Source organism: Halichoerus grypus, chromosome 13 (genome assembly GCF_964656455.1).
Source record: "Halichoerus grypus chromosome 13, mHalGry1.hap1.1, whole genome shotgun sequence".
NCBI classification, from domain to species: Eukaryota; Metazoa; Chordata; class Mammalia; order Carnivora; family Phocidae; genus Halichoerus; species Halichoerus grypus.
Genome location: NC_135724.1, coordinates 51,777,729 through 51,798,599, shown reverse-complemented (window position 1 = coordinate 51,798,599; position 20,871 = coordinate 51,777,729). Strand labels below are relative to the sequence as shown.

The following is a 20,871-nucleotide window of genomic DNA, read 5'->3' as shown; positions in this document are numbered from 1 at the left end:
GTATAAAAATTTGCTATTAAGTATTTTAAAAGCCCACATCTAAACAGCAAAACCTTTTCTGAAATACTCACATGAATTAACAAAAAATTCTCAAGCTACAAAAACTCACTGGTTTGAATATTAAATATCTATTCTGCTATTAAATTTTGGAAAAACTCATCTACAAATTAAACTCCTATAAATTTTGGAAATGAGCAAGTAAAAATACTTAGAATGTTATCAGCTAATTGATGATGTACATTTTTCACAGTTGATAACTCTACTATTGAGATATGTCTTAATTGATAAAGTAATCATAAAATACATTTAAATAATATACACATACAATAGATGAAGATTAAGATTCAATTAAAAATATAGTTACATATCATACCTTTCTAAGTAGATATCTTACTCCAATATTATAGTATTTCTTTCAAAAACAAATCTAAACATCACAAATAAGAATGATTTCTTCTGCTTATAAGAAACACTGGAACTTAGGGTAAGTAGCCCCTCTCCTATTTGCAAATACTTTAGTCACAAGCATTCTTGCTCAAAGTCTAACAAGATTGAAATTTTGAGGCCAATTTCAAAAGCTCATTCACTACACTGGTATAGTCACATCTATCCTTTACTCTTTTTTTTTTTTCCTCATCAAACTTTTGTTTTAATGGGTCTCAGAATTCTGTGACAGATTGTTGGTCAAGTTGTTTCCATTAAAAAGTACTGATTTTAAAAACTATTAACTTAAAACTGCCACACACACACAAAAACAAATGGTCCACAAAACATTCTCCTTTCCTCCTGAACTGTCTATCCTTTATTCTTAACTGACCAGGCTGCAAAAACCTGCCTTAGCGATGAATATGTGTCACTGTTGGAAACATCACAATGTCTACTCTTGTATTCCAATGCTCTGTTAGTGGAATAAAGATAAGAAGAGAGACAAGCAAAGAAACTAGTACATGTAAACGAAGATGAAAAAAATGTTCCAGCAAACAGAGGAAGTATTAGAAGAGGCAAATCAAAGTGAGTGATCTCATTCTACGTGTGACCACAAGTGCTAGGACAGGGATCCCTTTTGTGGTTGTTCACAAGTACTCTAATCTTATAAATGGGGTAATTTTTTAAAAAAAATATTTTGAGAGAGAGAGAGAGAGAGCGCGTGGGGGGAGGGGGTGGAAGGAAAGAGAGAATCCCAAGCAGACTTCCCACTGAGCCCGACATGGGCTCTATCTCACAACCCCCAGATCAAGACCCAAGCTGAAATCAAGAGTCGGATGCTTAACCAACTGAGCCATCCAGGCGGCCCATGGGGTAATTATATCTAAGTAAAGCTATGAGTAGAAGGCTCAACATTACACTTTCTCCTTAAACTTTCAGGTGATACAAAGTATATATATAATATTTTCTTTTCCGAAAGGAGACATGAGCTCAATTATTTTTACTTGTGTACCATATACAATGTTCTGTTCATTCAAGCTTTAACTACTTTTTCAGCTTTTTTGAGCCTACCCTAGCCATTTTTCATGGATGTTATGAATTTTTCCTCAGGGATAGGAGATGAATGGCACTTAAACGAAAGAAATACAGATGGAATTTCAAGGTATTTGGAATTCAGGAGGGCAAGACTAAAACATCCAAGTTAACTGAGGTATTCACAATTATAAAAATAAACACAAAACACATTATAAAGTCTAGGTGAAAATCTCCTCTTGTCCCTTCTACATTCCACAATTATTTATTCTAGTTAGAATAAATACCAGGAAGAATTTTTTTAAAGAAGTATCAATGAAGATTAAGCATGATTTGAAGGGAGTGGAAAACTTTCTCTTGATGGTTAGGAGAGGGCTCATATTCTGAGAGGACAGAGGAGAGCCTACATAAAATGAGACTTCAAAGGTTTCCCCCAGATTTTTTAGATATGAGAAATATTAAAATGGAAGATTTTAAAATATATTTCTTCCACTAAAATTTATTTTATGCTTTGGTAAAATCTTACCTATTAAGAATTTTGTATCAAATAACCATTGAATGTGGAATGTCAGTACCTAAAAGCAGGCTAACTATAGTTATCTATATGCTTAAATCATAGGACTGCTTCTTCTATAAAGACAGCTTCTTTCTGTAAATTCTTTAAATTGGTTCTGAGGAATAACAATTTTAAAAATTATAAATCAGAATCTTGTTTTCCAACTTATAAATTTACATCTTAATTTTTCAATTTTCATATTCAGGGTTTAAAGAATAATGCAACATGGTTTCACTATTAAACATGGTTACACACTTTTGGAATAACCATTACCCTCTATTTTCACTGTGTAGTTGGCTTGTGATGTTAGGGAACCACTTATAAAGAAACTACAATGGACTTTGGAGTCAGGGAAACCTTGGTTTACATCTAAGTTCCGCCCCTTACTAACTATATATTGACAAGTTCTCTGAATTTCAATATCCTCATGCAAAAACTAGAAACACTATAAAAAACTCATACAGTGGTTGTAAAAGTAGTATGTACATAGGCATAAAGAACAGTGATTTAACAATCAGATTTTGGAATCAGACTGCCTGGGCTTGAGTCTGTGCTCTGCCATTTACCCGCTTGTTATGTAACCTTGAACAAGTTTTTTTAAATCTTTCTGTACCTCAGTTTCAGTTTCCTCAATTTTAAAACAGAGGTAAAAGCAGAAAGGGGAGATGCATATTAAATGGAAAAGTTTAGCAAGGAAAACACATATACATATAATACCACAAATCTTAATACCATCAAAAACTGAAGGTGCTGAGGACACCTATAAGAAAACACTTTCTAGGGTGGCTCAGTTGGTTAAGAATCTGACTTCGGCTCAGGTCATGATCCTAGGACTCTGGGATCAAGCCCTGCACTGGGCTCCCTGATCAGCGGGGAGCCTGCTTCTCCCTCTCCCCCTCCCTCTGCTCGGGCTTGCTATCTCTATGTCAAGTAGGTAAATAAAATCTTTAAAAAAAAAAAAAAAATAGAGGGGTGCCCGGGTGGCTCAGCCGTTAAGCGTCTGCCTTTGGCTCAGGTCATGATCCCTGGATCCTGGGATCGAGCCCCGCATCAGGCTCCCTGCTCTGCGGGAAGCCTGCTTCTCCCTCTCCCACTCCCCCTGCTTGTGTTCCCTCTCTCGCTGTGTCTCTGTCAAATAAAATCTTTAAAAAATAAAGAAACAATTTCTATAAAATAGAATGTTCAAGACTGAATAATCATAAGATAAAAATGAAAATACATTTCATTTGACAAAAGGGAAGACCAAAGAGGCAAAGAATTAAAGAAGAAAGAATGGCGCTCTTTTGGCAGTAAATATGCATGAAGTTTTTTGTTTATTGTTATTTTTTCTTAAGTTCTAGGAGCTTAAATCCCAGAATTCACTTTCTAACAATATTAGACTCAACAAAATTCTAATCTTTTTCTTTTGTTGTCTCACTGAAGTTTGAGTCACATGGAAAGGTCTTGGCTACCTATTAAGTCATAGAACATGAAAGCATCTATAAGCAGATAACAAGCCTTGGACTGAAACATGCTAATTTCTGCGACAGCCCTCAACAGTAAATAAGAATTACGGAATTATGCATTTCAGTTTTAAATTCTGCCAAATCCCTATTATGGTAACGAGAACAAGTAATTTATGGGAAAAAATGAAAAAGTACAAAGAAACTGACACTATTATTATGTCACTTTAACACATTTTAGACAAAACAACATAATAAAATGTACTGCCTCTTAATAGGCTTAAACACAAACCTTTCCCAAAACATCTCCACTGCCTTTAGTATAGTTTGGAAGAGTACATGATCTTCTAGGTTTTTTCCTCAGTTCTTCCTGTTCTGATAACTTTCTTTTCAAAAGTGCTTCAATGTGTGGCATCTGTAATTTGTAAAGAAAAATTAACTACAAGGCCAATTACTCCTGTACTAGACAGCCATAATGATAGCAGAGAAAAATCAACAATTTGGACAACTCAAGAACATAAAGTTATTAAACAGGCATTATGTTATAGTAATGTAAAGCTTTCACCTCACTGACTTTATCTTGATAGTTAGGAAATACACAACCCACAATAGGACTTCTCTTTGCAACTGAGCTATACACATAAAAAAACGTAAGTTTAAAAAAAATATTGTCACTTTCTCTCATTTTCTTTGCCACCACATATACTGGTTATAACTTATGAAGCCCCTTCAATATAGTTCTCAAATTGACATATTATAAATTTCACTTATATTGGGGTCATTACATTAGAAACACAAACTGTAATTTCTTTGAAAAAAGTATTCTATCGGGGGCAGAGCAAGATGGTGGAGGAGTAGGAGACCTGGATTTCGTCTGGTCTCAGAAATTCAGCTGGATAGGGATCAAACCATTCTGAACACCTACAAACTCAACAGGAGATCGAAGAAAAGAATAGCAACAACTCTCTGAACAGAAAAGCGACCACTTTCTGGAAGGTAGGACGTGCAGAGAAGTGAATCCGAGGCGATATTCAGGAGGATAGACAGCGGTGGAGGGGACCTCTGTTGGCCGCTTCTGGCAAGTGATAGAGCAGCGGAGCACAAAATCAGAACTTTTAGAAGTCGGCTCCGCTGAGGGACATCACTCCAGTGGCTAAGCGGGGGGTAGAACCCTCAAGGGACAGTGTGGTCTCAGGAACCTCAGGGTCACAGGAAGACCGGGGATGCCTGAGTGCGGCAGAGCTCCCAGGTATCAGAGAGGGAAAGCCGGCTGCAGAGACGGAGCCCAGGCGCGGGTCTCAGCTCGGGGTTGCCATAAACTGTGATCTGCGGCACAGGCCACTGCTCCTCCAGCAGGGACCCAACAAGCGGCAGATCCGGGGAGACTCTCCTTCCTCCCCCAGGAGGAGTGGCGTGGGAGCGCACCGCAGGGATCTGCTGGGTTTGGAGACTCCACACCGAGTCGGGTGCCAGAGACAGAAATGCTCGGTCATGGGCCGGGTGAGCACGGAGTGCGGCCGGAGACTGGGGAGACAGGAGTGACTGACTGCTTTTCTCTGGAGGCTCACTGAGGAGCGGGGCCCCGAGTTCTCCTCTCCTCCGGGGTGGAGATTGGGAGGCCGCCATTCTCACTCTCCTCCTCCAAAGCTGTACGGAAAGCTTATAGGGAACAAAAGTTCCCGAGAGCAAACCCAAGCACATTACTTAGCGTGGACCAGCAAGGGCGGGGCAATTCCGCCTCCCGCAAAGACATTTGGGAACCACGGCAACAGGCCCCTCCCCCAGAAGATCAGCAAGAACATCCAGCCAAGACCAAGTCTACCGATCAATGACAACAGCAGAACTCCAGCGCTAGGGGAATACTGCACATAGAATCCGTGGCTTTTTTACCATGATTCTTCAGTCTTTCAAAGTTAATTTTTTTTTTAATTTTTCTTTTTGCCTTTTTCAACCCTTTTTTAAAAAACATTTTTATTTTTCATTTTTAGAGTCATATTCTATCCCTTCATAGTAGTTACCCTTATTTTTGGCATATATATGTAAGTTTTCCTCTCTTTAAAATTTTGAGATACACTTTCTTCTAACAGATCAAAATATACCCTAAATCTCTAGTGTATGGCTTTGCTCTACTCTCCTGCCTGATCACATTTTTTTTTAATCCTATTCTTTCTTTTTTCAAACAACTTATCAATTCCTTTTATAAAATTTTTTATAATTTTATCTTTACAGTCATATTCTATCCCTTCATCATATCAACCCTTATTTTTGTACATATATGAGTTTTTCTTTCTTCAAAATTTTGGGAGGCACTTTCTTCTAACAGACCAAAATACACCCAAAATCTAGTGTGTGGCACTGATCTATGTACCAGCCTGATCATATTTGATCATGTTCTGTTTTTTTTTGTTTTGTTCTGTTTTTGTTTGTTTTTATCTTTTTCTTTTTCTTCTTCTTCTTTTTTCTTTCTTTCCCTTTCTTTTCCCCCGGTTTCAGGTCTTTTCTGATTTGTTTAGAGTGTATTTTCTGGGGACGTTGTTACCCTGTTAGCATTTTGTTCTCTCATTCACCTATTCTCCTCTGGACAAAATGACAAGATGGAAAAAATCACCTCAACAAAAAGAACAAGAGGTAGTACCGACTGCCAGGGACCTACTCAATACGGACATTAGTACGATGTCAGATCTAGAGTTCAGAATCATCAATTTAAAGATACTAGATGGGCTTGAAAAAAGCATGGAAGATACTAGAGAAACCCTTTCTGGAGAAATAAAAGAACTAAAATCTAAGCAAGTCGAAATAAAAAAGGCTATTAATGAGGTGCAATCAAATATGGGGGCTCTAACTGCTGGGATAAATGAGGCAGAAGAAAGAATCAGGGATATAGAAGACCAAATGATGGAAAATAAAGAAGCTGAGAAAAAGAGAGATAAACAACTACTGGATCACGAGAGCAGAATTCAAGAGATAAGCGATACCGTAAGAAGAAACAACATTAGAATAATTGGGATCCCAGAAGAAGAAGAGAGAGAGAGAGTGGGGCAGAAGGTATATTGGAGCAAATTACAGCAGAGAACTTCCCTAATTTGGGGAAGGAAACAGGCATCAAAATCCAGAAGGCACAGAGAACCCCTCTCAATATCAATAAAAATAGGTCAACACCCCGACATCTAATAGTAAAACTTACGAGTCTCAGAGACAAAGAGAAAATCCTGAAAGCAGCTCGGGAGAAGAGATATGTAACCTACAATGGTAGAAACATTAGATTGGCAACAGACCTATCCACAGAGACCTGGCAGGCCAGAAAGGACTGGCAGGACATATTCAGAGCACTAAATGAGAAAAATATGCAGCCAAGAATACTATACCCAGCTAGGCTGTCACTGAAAATAGAAGGACAGATAAAAAGCTTCCAGGACAAACAAAAACTAAAGGAATTTGCAAACACGAAACCAGCCCTACAAGAAATATTAAAAGGGGTCCTCTAAGCAAAGAGAGAGCCTAAAAACAACATAGACCAGAAAGGAACACAGACAATATACAGTAACAGTCACCTTACAGGCAATACAATGGCACTAAATTCCTATCTTTCAATAGTTACCCTGAATGTACATGGGCTAAATGCCCCAATCAAAAGACACAGACTATCAGATTGGATTAAAAAACAAGACCCATCGATATGCTGTCTGCAAGAGACTCATTTTAGACCCAAAGACACCCCCAGATTGAAAGTGAGGGGGTGAAAAACCATTTACCATGCTAATGGACACCAAAAGAAAGCTGGGGTGGCAATCCTTTTATCAGACAAATTAGATTTTAAACCAAAGACTGTAATAAGAGATGAGGAAGGACACTATATCCTACTTAAAGGGTCTATCCTACTAAAACGGTCTATCCAACAAGAAGATCTAACAATTGTAAATATCTATGCCCCTAACATGGGAGCAGCCAATTAATAACAAAACCCAAGAAACACATCGACAACAATACAGTAATAGTGGGGGACTTTAACACCCCCCTCACTGAAATGGACAGATCATCTAAGCAAAAGATCAACAAGGAAATAAAGACTTTAAATGACACACTGGACCAAATGGACTTCACAGATATATTCAGAACATTCCATCCCAAAGCAACAGAATACACATTCTTCTCTAGTGCCCATGGAACATTCTCCAGAATTGATCACATCCTAGGTCACAAATCAGGTCTCAACTGGTACCAAAAGACTGGGATCATTCCCTGCCTATTTTCAGACCACAATGTGTTGAAACTAGAACTCAATCACAAGAGGAAAGTTGGAAAGAACTCAAATAAATGGAGGCTAAAGAGCATCCTACTAAAGAATGAATGGTCAACCAGGAAATTAAAGAAGAATTAAAAAAATTCATGGAAACCAATGAAAATGAAAACACAACTGTTCAAAATCTTTGGGATGCAGTAAAGGCAGTCCTAAGAGGAAAGTATATAGCAATACAAGCCTTTCTCAAGAAACAAGAAAGGTCTCTAATACACAACCTAACCCTACACCTAAAGGAGCTAGAGAAAAAACAGCAAATAAAGCCTAAACCCAGCAGGAGAAGAGAAATAATAAAGATCAGAGCATAAATCAATGAAATAGAAACCAAAAGAACAGTAGAACAAATCAACGAAACTAGGAGCTGGTTCTTTAAAAGAATTAACAAGATTGATAAACCCCTGGCCAGACTTATCAAAAAGAAAAGAGAAATGACCCAAATCAACAAAATCATGAATGAAAGAGGAGAGATCACAACCAACACCAAAGAAATACAAACAATCATAAGAACATATTATGAGCAACTCTATGCCAGCAAATTAGATAACCTGGAAGAAATGGATGCATTCCTAGAGATGTATCAACTACCAAAACTGAACCAGGAAGAAACAGAAAACCTGAACAGACCTATAACCACTAAGGAAATTGAAGCAGTCATCAAAAATCTCCCAACAAAAGCCCAGGGCCAGATGGCTTCCCAGGGGAATTCTACAAAACATTTAAAGAAGAATTAATACCTATTCTTCTGAAACTGTTCCAAAAAATAGAAATGGAAGGAAAACTTCCAAACTCGTTTTATGAGGCCACCATTACCTTGATCCCCAAACCAGACAAAGACCCCATCAAAAAGGAGAATTACAGACCAATATCCCTGATGAACATGGATGCAAAAATTCTCACCAAAATACTAGCCAATAGGATCCAACAGTACATTAAAAAGATTATTCACCATGACCAAGTGGGATTTATCCCTGGGCTGCAAGGTTGGTTCAACATTTGGAAATCAATCAACGTGATACAATACATTAATAAAAGAAAGAACAAGAATCATATGATCCTCTCAAAGGATGCAGAAAAAGCATTTGACAAAGTACAGCATCCTTTCTTGATCAAAACTCTTCAGAGTATAGAGATAGAGGGTACATACCTCAATAACATAAAAGCCACCTATGAAAAACCCACAGCAAATATCATTCTCAATGGGGAAAAACTGAGAGCTTTCCCCCTAAGGTCAGGAACACGGCAGGGATGTCCACTATCACCACTGCTATTCTAGATAGTACTAGAAGTCCTAGCCACAGCAATCAGACAACAAAAAGAAATCAAAGGCATCCAAATCGGCAAAGAAGAAGTCAAACTCTCACTCTTTGCAGATGATATGATACTTTATGTGGAAAACCCAAAAGACTCCACCCCAAAACTGCTAGAACTCATACAGGAATTCAGTAAAGTGGCAGGATATAAAATCAATGCACAGAAATCAGTGGCATTCCTATACACCAACAACAAGACAGAAGAAAGAGAAATGAAGGAGTCGATCCCATTTACAATTGCACCCAAAACCATAAGATACCTAGGAATAAATCTAACCAAAGAGGCAAAGGATCTGTACTCAGAAAACTATAAAATACTCATGGAAGAAATTGAGGAAGACACAAAGAAATGGAAAAACGTTCCATGCTCATGGATTGAAAGAACAAATATTGTGAAGATGTCAAAGCTACCTAGAGCAATCTACACATTTAATGCAATCCCCATCAAAATACCATCCACTTTTTTCAAAGAAATGGAACAAATAATCCTAAAATTTGTATGGAACCAGAAAAGACCCCAACCCGAATAGCCAGAGGAATGTTGGAAAAGAAAAGCAAAGCTGGCAGCATCACAATTCCGGACTTCCAGCTCTATTACAAAGCTGTCATCATCAAGACAGTATGGTACTGGCACAAAAACAGACAGAGAGATCAATGGAACAGAACAGAGAGCCCAGAAATGGACCCTCAACTCTATGGTCAACTAATCTTTGACAAAGCAGGAAAGAATGTCCAATGGAAAAAAGACAGTCTCTTCAACAAATGGTGTTGGGAAAATTAGCCACATGCAGAAGAATGAAACTGGACCATTTCCTTACACCACACACAAAAATAGACTCCAAATGGTTGAAAGACCTCAATGTGAGACAGGAGTCCATCAAAATCCTAAAGGAGAACACAGGCAGCAACCTCTTCGACCTCAGCCGCAGCAACTTCTTCCTAGAAACATCTCCAAAGGCAAGGGAAGCAAGGGCAAAAATGAACTATTGGGACTTCATCAAGATAAAAAGCTTTTGCAAAGCAAAGGAAATAGTCAACAAAACCAAAAGACAACCAACAGAATGGGAGAAGATATTTGCAAATGACATAACAGATAAAGGGCTAGTATTCAAAATCTATAAAGAACATATCAAACTCAACACCCAAAGAACAAATGATCCAATCAAGAAATGGGCAGAAGACATGAACAGACATTTATCCAAAGAAGACATCCAAATGGCCAAAAGACACATGAAAAAGCGCTCAACATCACTTGGCATCAGGGAAATCCAAATCAAACCTCAATGAGATACCCCCTCACACCACTCAGAATGGCTAAAATTAACAAGTCAGGAAATGACAGATGTTGGCGGGGATGCAGAGAAACGGGAACCCTCCTACACTGTTGGTGGGAATGCAAGCTGGTGCAACCACTCTGGAAAACAGTATGGAGGTTCCTCAAAAAGTTGAAAATAGGGCTACCATACGATCCAGCAATTGCACTACTGGGTATTTACCCCAAAGGTACAAATGTAGGGATCCGAAGGGGTACATGCACCCCGATGCTTATAGCAGCAATGTCCACAACAACCAAACTGTGGAAAGAGCCAAGATGTCCATCAAAAGATGAATGGATAAAGAAGATGTGGTGTATATATATACAATGGAGTATTATGCAGCCATCAAAAGGAATGAGATCTTGCCATTTGCAACGACGTGGATGGAACTGGAGGGTGTTATGCTGAGCGAAATAAGTCAATTAGAGAAAGACATGTATCATATGACCTCACTGATATGAGGAATTCTTAATCTCAGGAAACAAACTGAGGGTTGCTGGAGTGGGGGCTGGGGTGGGATTATGGGGTGGCTGGGTGATAGACACTGGGGAGGGTATGTGCTATGGTGAGCGCTGTGAATTGTGCAAGACTGTTGAATCACAGATCTGTACCTCTGAAACAAATAATGCAATATATGGTAAGGCAAAAAAAAAAAAAAGAAGATAGCAGGAGGGGAAGAATGAAGGGGGGCAAATTGGAGGGGGAGACGAACCATGAGAGACGATGGACTCTGAAAAACAAACTGAGGGTTCTAGAGGGGAGGGGGTGGGAGGATGCGTTAGCCTGGTGATGGGTATTAAAGAGGGCACATTCTGCATGGAGCACTGGGTGTTATGCACAAACAGTGAATCATGGAACACTACATCAAAAACTAATGATGTAATGTATGGTGATTAACATAATAAAAAAAAAAAAACATGCTGTATCGGAAAGTCCCTGTGATTTGGGGTCAGATAATTTTAAATTAAAATCATAGTTACATCCCTACTGGTTCTCTGATCAGATTTTGCCATATTCTCAAGTCTGTTTTCTTATTTGTAAAATAGGGATAATAACACCAACCTCTTAATATATACACATGTATTAACATCTACGAACATACATATTTTTCCACATATAGGGGCATACGTTCTAACTATCCTTAAACTCACCTTTATTTTTTCACCTAAAACTGCATAGATCATTCCATTTCAATATGTATAAAGCTATCCCTTGTTCTCTAAGATAGCCTGGATTAGCACAGCACTAACTACAAAGTAAATGTTCAATGAGTAGTTGCATGAAAGTGAATCACTGAAACGTTTACAAATAACTGAAACACGGAAATATTTAAAACATTTAAAATAATGTTTGGCCTTTATTCCATTACGTGAATATATCATAATTTATTTAACCATGTTTTTGTTTCTGATCTTTTGCTATTATAAACAAACTATAATAAATACTTATTATTCATATTTTTTAAAAAAGTGTTCTATCATTTTGTTAGCCCCTTCTAATGTCTAGTAAAGTGGCTAGACTATAATCCACATGTCTTGGAACCCCCCAAAACAAGAGTGCCCATAACACTGTAAATAAAAAAATGATAAAAAAAATTATAGACTAGAATTAAATTAAAAAAATTTTTCACATATACATGGAAACTGTACCTGTTGTGTTGTAGGAATGTCAATATTATGTGTTTTTAGTTCATTTTGCAACTGAGCCTCTTTTAATTTTGCTTCTTCGACTTGGCCTAAAATTAAAAACAAAAACAAACAAACCTGCATCAATTTGTAGTAATACCCAAATACAGTTTTTGAAAAATATTTTCAATCTCTTGTTTTTTTATCTCTTGTAGTGACTAATGCTAAAGTGAAAAAATCTAAGTGACTATTTTAGAAATACAAAATGAAACTAAAAGTCTAAAATTAAGATTTGGATCTAATACACAAAAATGAGAAACAAAATTTGGTTTTAAAGGTGGTATTAAGGTTGGTTTTAAAAAACCAAAATTTGGTTTTAAGGCGGTTAAGGAAGATATCATATATATTAATACTGCAAACTCCAAGTAATCTTAGATAAATTGTTTAATCCTAATCCACATGACTACACATTACATAATTGCATAAAGTTGTGACAAGAACCAAGCAAGACTTTATAAAAAGAATCTTTAGTGCTACTACTGATGTATTAGCTCATCATCCTACTTAGCTCCCATTATCCTCTAAATATCACTGACCTTGGATAAACAAAAGTGAGTACTATGAGGCAGGCAGTACATTTGTCGGTTAATGGATCAAAATTTTAACTACATATGTAATTAGCACAAAGACAAAAACCATAGCAAAAAAATCTGACAAACAGAAAAAGATAAACCACAACTGAGCAAATGTCTTATTTTAATGGTCTACAAAATTTATTAAAAATCGCAGCAAACATTGTGCATTGACTTAAAAATAAGTTACATATTTCTATACAGTGTTTGCTGCCCTGTACACCTCCATAGTGTGACATACTGCAGATATTTTAAGTAAAATACACAGTCCCATGACTCAAACTAAAAATTATATTACATGTCACTTCCCCAGTAATACTGTCTTTCAATATCTTCTGCCAGAACCTGGAGCTAGATATAAACATTACTATCATGTCAAAAGCCTTAAATTTCCACAGATTGATTTCTAATAAAAAAAAATCTCAAATTTTTATTGGTAAGCAGGATATAAATTTATTTAAAGTGCTGGAATACATAAGAAGATCAAATAACAAAGAATATAAGCAATCATTACTGCCTTACTTCCTTACACATTACTGCAGTGTTCTGCAGTTTATTTGTAGTTCAAGAAAGTAGACAATTCTTATGTCTCATGGTCTCAACCTTCTGCCTTACCATTCCCCAAAGCCTAATTTTTTATTACCTTTGAATACAAAATAACTTACACTTCATTTCATCAAGAAGCTGATTACTGGCTTCAAATAAACTTCTATACATTATAATATTCTTAGATAACTGGTCCTTTTCTTTTGTAAGTGCTGCCATTTGTTGCTGCTTCTTAACATCTAAGAAAAAACATTCAGATAATTCAAACAATTCTAAAATTGTGACTTTTCTAAAATATGGCATAACATGACTAGGTAACTAATAAATACTATGTTAATGGAAAGCAAAATTTAAAAAATAACACTAACATAAGAAAAATCCTCTACTTTCCTAAAAACTTACCATTGTAAAACATAAATGGTAGGATATATGGTTCTAACGTTCTTGATAGAGCTGGTAGCTGAGGGTCAAATATAATAAAATATTCAGTACTATCCCTTCCAGGACTATTTTCTGCCAGCACTAGATTCTGTAAAAAGAAAAGAGCAGTTAGGAAAAACAAGATTTAAAATAGTCTTTGTCAATGTATAAATGTTATGTACCTCATTGTGTGTTCCCAAGTAAGTGGTAAATTTTAAAGGCAGGCATTGACTGATCCTTAAGATTCATTAACATTCATTAAAACATCAGCACCACCCAAGACACAAAACCTTTTACCTTCTGGTATTGGTATGAAAGCCAAATGATCTTATCAATGAAGAGATTATACAAAAATTACATGTTATAGGCAATTAGCAAAAAAAAAAAAGTATTCTTTTGGAGAAGTATTGATGGCCACTATCTTGACCTGCAAAGTCTTTTTGACGCCAACCTTTAAGAAATTGAGGAAGTGTGAAACAGCTGATGCCATAAAATTTATAAAAACAATCACAAAGACATGCCCAAAGCCCAATGCTGAGTTTAAGTTACAGCTGTTACCATGGAAGTAGACCCACTAGTCCCAGGTGACCAAACAAGAAGTCCTAAAAAGCTCGAAAGATTTTTTTAAATTGTATTTTCTTCATTAATGAACATACAAAACACTTTTACTAAAATTTGGCTTAAGACCATAGCATGTAACAAGTAAATAATGCAAATATATTTACATCCTAAATTACTTTTTTTTTTTTTACATTCTTTATAGGAAACAATAGATACTAGCTGTTTTATTTTTTAGACTAGTACAATTCAGATAGAGAAGAATTTTTAAAAATCTAAATCCATAAAACACTGTAGAACAATTCATGACATGAAATTATAAATTACAGGTAACAAATTCTTCTTTCCAAGAAATAGACTATAAGCCCACCATTAAACCAAACTACAATCACACTTAGTTTCTGAAAGCTATTTTCAATGTATTTACATGAATATAAACACATAAAAATAAAACACTGTTCACAATTTTAAAACATACACTTTATAGTTCAGTTTGCTTTCAGAAATCAATCCAATTTGTTGATCAATGCGAGTAAATCTCTAGATACCAATTTGTAAAACTTATACATAGTATAAGTATACGGTACTATATCCTTTCACTGCTTAAAATTGCTTAAAATTTTTAAACTACTATTTGTAATATAGCAAAGAAAATATCTTTCAGTATTTCTCTGGGTATTCTCTAGAATAATGAGAAATAGGACTCATTAAAAACAGTTTATTTTAATAGGTAATATCATATTTCCCTTCAAAAAGCCTGTCGATTGTTCTTCTCATTAGTGTGTAAGAATATCTAGTTTCCCTGATGCTGGCCAACACTTCATTATCAATTTTTTTTCCCCATGTTTTTTAATCCCATAATGGATTAAAAGAACCAGTCATTATTGTTTAAATTAGCATTTCCCTGATTGGTACTGAGGTCATACGTTATTGGTCCTTTATACTTTCTCTTCCATTAACTGCCTGCTCATATTCTTTTTTATTTTATGTTTTACTTTAAAAATTACTTTTTTTTTTTTTTTTACATTTATTTTTCTACTAGATTGTCTTTTTTCTTACTGATTTGCAGGAAGTTCTTTAGGAGATTTAAAAATATGTTTAATGTACCTAACCCAATACTGGTGTGTGTGCATAACAATATTTCTACACAATTTAATTAAACATTTTTTTATTGTATGGTCAGATAATTAATCTCTCTATATACCCACCATTCAGGGTCAATAATTATCAATATATTGCCATTATTCTTTCAATTCTGTTTAAGATATGATTATAATAAACTTTTAACTTTTTATGTAGTTAAAAATAAAATCCTTTCCTTTATGTCTTGTTTAAGAAGGCCTTTCCTATTTCAAAGTTTTTCTGATGTATAGCTTATCAAGGAGAAACATAAAAGAAATGAAGAGAACTGAAGAGTCCATAACTGGATCCAAGCACAAATGGGAATTTGGAATATAAGAAATGAACAAATACATAGCAGAAAACTGAGACACCTCTTTCAGAAATGTCCAGATCTAAGCGAGCAAATAATATAGAGAATCTGAAAATAGTTAACAAACTTGAACAATAAGCTTAGATTATGACTTCGAGAAAACAGTACACATTCTTTTCAAGTAAACATGGAACATTTACAAATAACTGGTTATGCTCTGAGCCAGTATTTCCTAAATGTTCATATTGATGAGAATTACCTGCTCGTTAAATTAGAGTCCAGAGCCCTACCCTAGACTTACTAAATCAATGTACGAGTCAGAAGCCAAGGAGGACTCGGCAGTTTTCTGCTTATTCAGTGTGGTATTAGGAACCTCTAGTGGAAATTCATATGTATGACACGAACATGCAGGTGCAAGGAAACAGCTTAAGTCACCATCTTAACCTCACAAATGTGTATAGCTGGGATAGCAATTTCAAATGCCTACAAGGGGCTGGGGTGGGGGACTGTCAAGGAAACAGGACAAAGGTAGGGTGGGCTAGGTGTATTCTTCCAACACAAACTTACTTTGCACGTTCAACATGTCTTCCCCCTTTGTCTTTCAACATGTGGCTTTCATTACCTAATTTTTGTTAGGGTACAAGAAAATTTCACTTTACTCTCTACTATAATAAAAATGAAAGAACAGGTGTGAATACAAATAACAAATGACACTTGCCCTCAATGTCAAGAGATGAAAAGAAGTGACATGAATACAAATGACTGGAAAATCCTTCTGCCCTAAGAGAATCATGGCCCAGTACTGCCAGGTCTTTAGAATTCTCCAAATAAATCATAAATGCAGACCGTTATGTAAAAACTCTAGAACTTTAAATATTGGAAACTAAGTGAGATAAAAATGCTGGGGGGGTGGAGGGATGGGGTAACTGGGTGATGGACATTGGGGAAGGAATGTGTTATAATGAGCACCGGGTATAAGACTGATGAATCACAGACCTGTACCCCTGAAAAAAATAATACATTATATGTGAATTAATTGAATTTAACTTAAAAAAAAAAAGAAAATGCTGTAAGGGTGCCTGGGTGGCTCACTCAGTAGGGCGTCCGACTCTTGGTTTCAGCTTAGGTCATGATTTCCGGGTCCTGGGATTGAGCACCTTGTGGGGCTCTATACTCAGAGGGGAGTCTGAGGATTCTCTCTCTCGCTCTCCCCCTTGCTTCTGCCCCTCCCCATGCTCTCTCTCTCTAGAATAAATAAATCTTAAAAAAGGCAGGGGGCGCCTGGGTGGCTCAGTCGGTTAAGCATCTGCCTTCGGCTCAGGTCATGATCCCAGGGTCCTGTGATTGAGCCCCACGTCTGGCTCTCTGCTCAGCGGGGAGTCTGCTTCTCCCTCTCCCTCTGCCTGCTGCTCCCCCTGCTTGTGCTCGCTCGCTCTCTCTCTACCAAGTAAATAAATAAAATCTTAAAAAAAAAAACAAAAAAAACGATAGAAATGCTGTAACAGTCTGTCACTGACAGACCAACCAATACATCTACTGTAAGCCAGGTGCAAGCTGCCAGGCTCCCCAACTGTAAGCTTAATGTTATTAAAACAATGCGGTATTAGCACTGGTTTAGATATAAAGATGAACAATGACAACAATAAAAAAAATACAAGAAAGGTGACATTTCAAATTTATAGGTATAGGAAGAATTATTCAATAAATGATATCAAGAAATTAAGTTAATGAATTTGAAAAAAATGCAAAAATAAAATCCAGAAAAATCAAGGATTAAAGGCATAAGAATACTAGGGCAAGAACTGTGAACATAATCCTTCCTCCACTCCAGTATAAACAAAGCTAAAATCTAAAAGACAAACTCAGGAAAATTTACTTATATACAAAAAAGCATGAATATCTCTAATATAAAATTAAGAAAATGATGAACATTCCAAAAGAAAAAGCATGAAGGGACAACCCTAAAAAGATCGAGAATGAGAAAAATGTTCAACCTTACTAGTAACACAGTATTTTTTGAAATACAGGCAACTTGGGTTAGAATTCCAAAAACCATTCATGTTTAGGGTTGGTAATATTATGATAGACACACACACATTTCTGATGGGAATATAAACTGGACAGCAATTGGCAAGAGCTAACTACCAGAAGACTTAAAACGAACATACCCTGCCACCAATTCTACTTCTAGTAATTTCTTAAGGAAACAATCAGACATATGCAAAAGGATACACACAGAAGAAACCTGATCAAAAGCACTGTTGATAACAAGCAGCTTTGGAAAGAAACTAAATTTCCACTTAGGACTTATCAAATAAATTATCATCAATACAATGATGTAGAATTATACGTACTGATAAAGATATCAAAGTATACTAAATAAAATTTTTATAAAAGCAGAGTTCTACTATATTAATGAAATTTTATACACCACCCATGTATATAAATCATACACACACAGGGTATCTGTGCAGTATTTGTGTATATACAGAAAAGTCCGGGGGGTAAGTAACTAAATCGCTAATCATCATCATCTCTGAACGGTGATAAACTATTGTTTTTTAAGTGTTTGCATTGTGTATTTTTTATACAAGTAAAAATATTTCCATTTTGGAAAAAAAAGAGTAACAAAGATAAGCTGCTTTGTTAAATTTTTCTATTTATGTATACATTTTACCTGGGCTATGTTATATTCTGTTTCCACAGAATGGTAACTTTTAAATATATGAATACATGAATATATTATCACTGAAGCTAAAAATCATTATAGAGCGAACAGTTATCCACAAGGAAAAAGAAGTTCTTGCTCAGAGTAATAATAATCCCGGGGGTTTAATTTGTAATAGCTTACAGCAAAATCACAAAATATTTCCACTTTCTAATTTAATATTATACTTAGAACATTTTCATAGTTATACATATAAAAGAACAGGTATTATAACACTGTGGTTTATACTATTAAATACAGTAATACTATCTACCAGAAGACATAAAAATTACCGTAATTTCAGCTGAACCTTTCAGAAAGGGAAATTCGAGTGTTCTCACTTTCCCAATAAAGAGTGGTGTATCCGTATCTTCCTCATTAGAACCTTTAATGGTAGCTACTACAGTGCCAACCAAATCAATTCCAGTCTGATTGTTGTAGTCATCCTTCAAGTAAACAATAAAAAAAACTAATTAGAAGAACTGGTAAGAAGATTAAACCCAGAAAAGGACATGATCATATCAGAAAATATGAGATAAGCCCTAAATATTAAATTATCCTGATCCTTTTTACTCCCAAGCACAGAATTCAGTTCTCAGATTAAGAGCTCCACAGGCAGGAAGTAATCCCAGAAACTAAAAAGAACCAGAGGATTCCATCTAATATAATGGCTTATAACTTTCTGTATCAAAAGGACTCCCATTTTAAAATTTCACCGTGTTATGTACTTTTAGCATCTATTGATCTGGGGGAAGAGAAGAATGATTCACTTGTCTAAAACAGAAAAAAACAAAAAACAAAAAAACAGAAAACTGAAAGAAGTATCCCACCAGGAAAATTTTCCATAAAGGTGAAGTCTCACTACTGTGTTTTACATGTTTTTGTTAATATTCTTGGCAGCTTTATTGTGCTTACTCTCCCAGTAATCAGAAGCTTTGAGGAGCTCACTATGATCAATCATCAGAGCAGTCCTCTTAAAAATAATTACTTCCTTCTTTCTCATCAGTGAAATGGACACTGAGGAATCAATTTACCTCACACAAATTCATAATACATACTGGATACAGAGCATTAAAAAAAGGTATGTAATAAGAAAGGTAGGCAAATTTCTGCATTTTTGAGTCAGTTCTACTTGGTATACCTGGATATATTGTATGTATACATTCTCTATTTGTATTAAAGTACAAAGGTGTTTATGAACATTTCATTCATCCACACAAATTTTCCCTATAACCTTAAACTGAATAATTAAGATCTGACTCTATAAGTAACTATTTTGCACACTAAAACTAGAAATAATTTTTGTTACTCTTCACAATTTTGGAAGTAAATAAACATTACCGTAATAGTAAGATGTAAATCTTTGACCAAGGTCCTACTGGCAACTGAGCGAACATTTGAAACAGCTGGTGTAGCTGGCTGAATTTTAGGAACTAACTTCACAGGTTGATTAGGTAGAACATCAACTATAACCTTACAAAACAAAAACAGCATTGTGATTAACAATATATTGATAGTTCAGTATTTAAGAGTAAGACAAGAAATAATGCTAGCATATACTAAATAAAATGCAATCTTACTTTCTAAAATAGATTTCATTTAATCTCCTAAAACTAATCAACTTACTTTCTAAAATTAAAAAAAAAAAAGGTTTATCAGAGATAAATTTTTGAATGTTAACAGCCATCTAAGAACAAATTTAAGGGCTTTAAAAATACAGGTAATCTTTGGGGCACCTGGGTGGCTCAGTTGGTTAAATGTCTGCCTTCAGCTCAGGTCATGATCCCAGGCTCCTGGGATCGAGCCCCGCATCGGACTCCCTGCTCAGCCTGCCTTCGGCTCAGGTCATGATCCCAGGGTCCTGGGATTGAGCCCCACACATCAGGCTCCCTGCTCAGCGGGAAGCCTGCTTCTCCCTCTCCTGCTCCCCCTGCTTGTGTTCCCTCTCTCACTCTCTCTCTGTCAAATAAATAAATAAAATCTTAAAAAAAGAAAATACAGGTCATTTAAAAAAATTTAGTACACTACCCTATTGAATGGCGATGATGTATATCAAAACTACCTTAAATTTCATTATCCAAAATATTATTAACTGAAAAATTTTCGTGTATGGTTGATAGTAGCAACCTTACCATGATATACACTAAAATGCTTACTGGATTCTTCGAAATAAAGAGAAATGGAAAAGTAACTTCTGCATTGGGTCATATTAATCAACATATTTTAAATATATTCTAATATTCCCGAAAATTATATTATTTATATTTTTATTATCAATTGCATCCAAAAATCCACTTTTAAACAAAACCATTTCATTCCTATACTAAGCAAGAAAATGTAACGCTAACTATGGTATATAAAAAGAGTAAGCAAACCTGTTCACTGTTAAGAATATTTGCTTTATCCATCATAAACCCAAACTGGATACAATATGTTCCCACTTTGTTAGGAATTGCTTTATCCCTATGTTAAAAAGAAAGAGATAAGATTACTGACAAAGTTTAAATAAAGGAGGAAGGAATTCAAATCATCAACATTTCTGTTCTTTCCACAAAAGGTAAACAAATAAATA

General features: G+C 35.7%; 1 protein-coding gene across 2 annotated transcripts in view; it reads right to left on the bottom strand.

Moving 5' to 3' along the window:
* The window catches only part of SMCHD1 (structural maintenance of chromosomes flexible hinge domain containing 1), a 145,189-nt gene that overhangs the window by 30,995 nt on the left and 93,323 nt on the right, over positions 1-20,871 (bottom strand). Inside the window, exons 35-41 of one of the 2 annotated variants that reach the window (XM_036123382.2) lie at positions 20,675-20,762; positions 19,641-19,772; positions 18,593-18,745; positions 13,585-13,711; positions 13,302-13,421; positions 12,029-12,114; positions 3,749-3,871 (exon numbers count right to left, since the gene is read on the bottom strand). In XM_036123382.2, coding sequence (XP_035979275.2) covers positions 3,749-3,871; positions 12,029-12,114; positions 13,302-13,421; positions 13,585-13,711; positions 18,593-18,745; positions 19,641-19,772; positions 20,675-20,762 — 829 coding nt within the window. The remainder of the gene's footprint in view (positions 1-3,748; positions 3,872-12,028; positions 12,115-13,301; positions 13,422-13,584; positions 13,712-18,592; positions 18,746-19,640; positions 19,773-20,674; positions 20,763-20,871) is intronic. The other variant, XM_078060559.1, reaches the window with a different exon arrangement.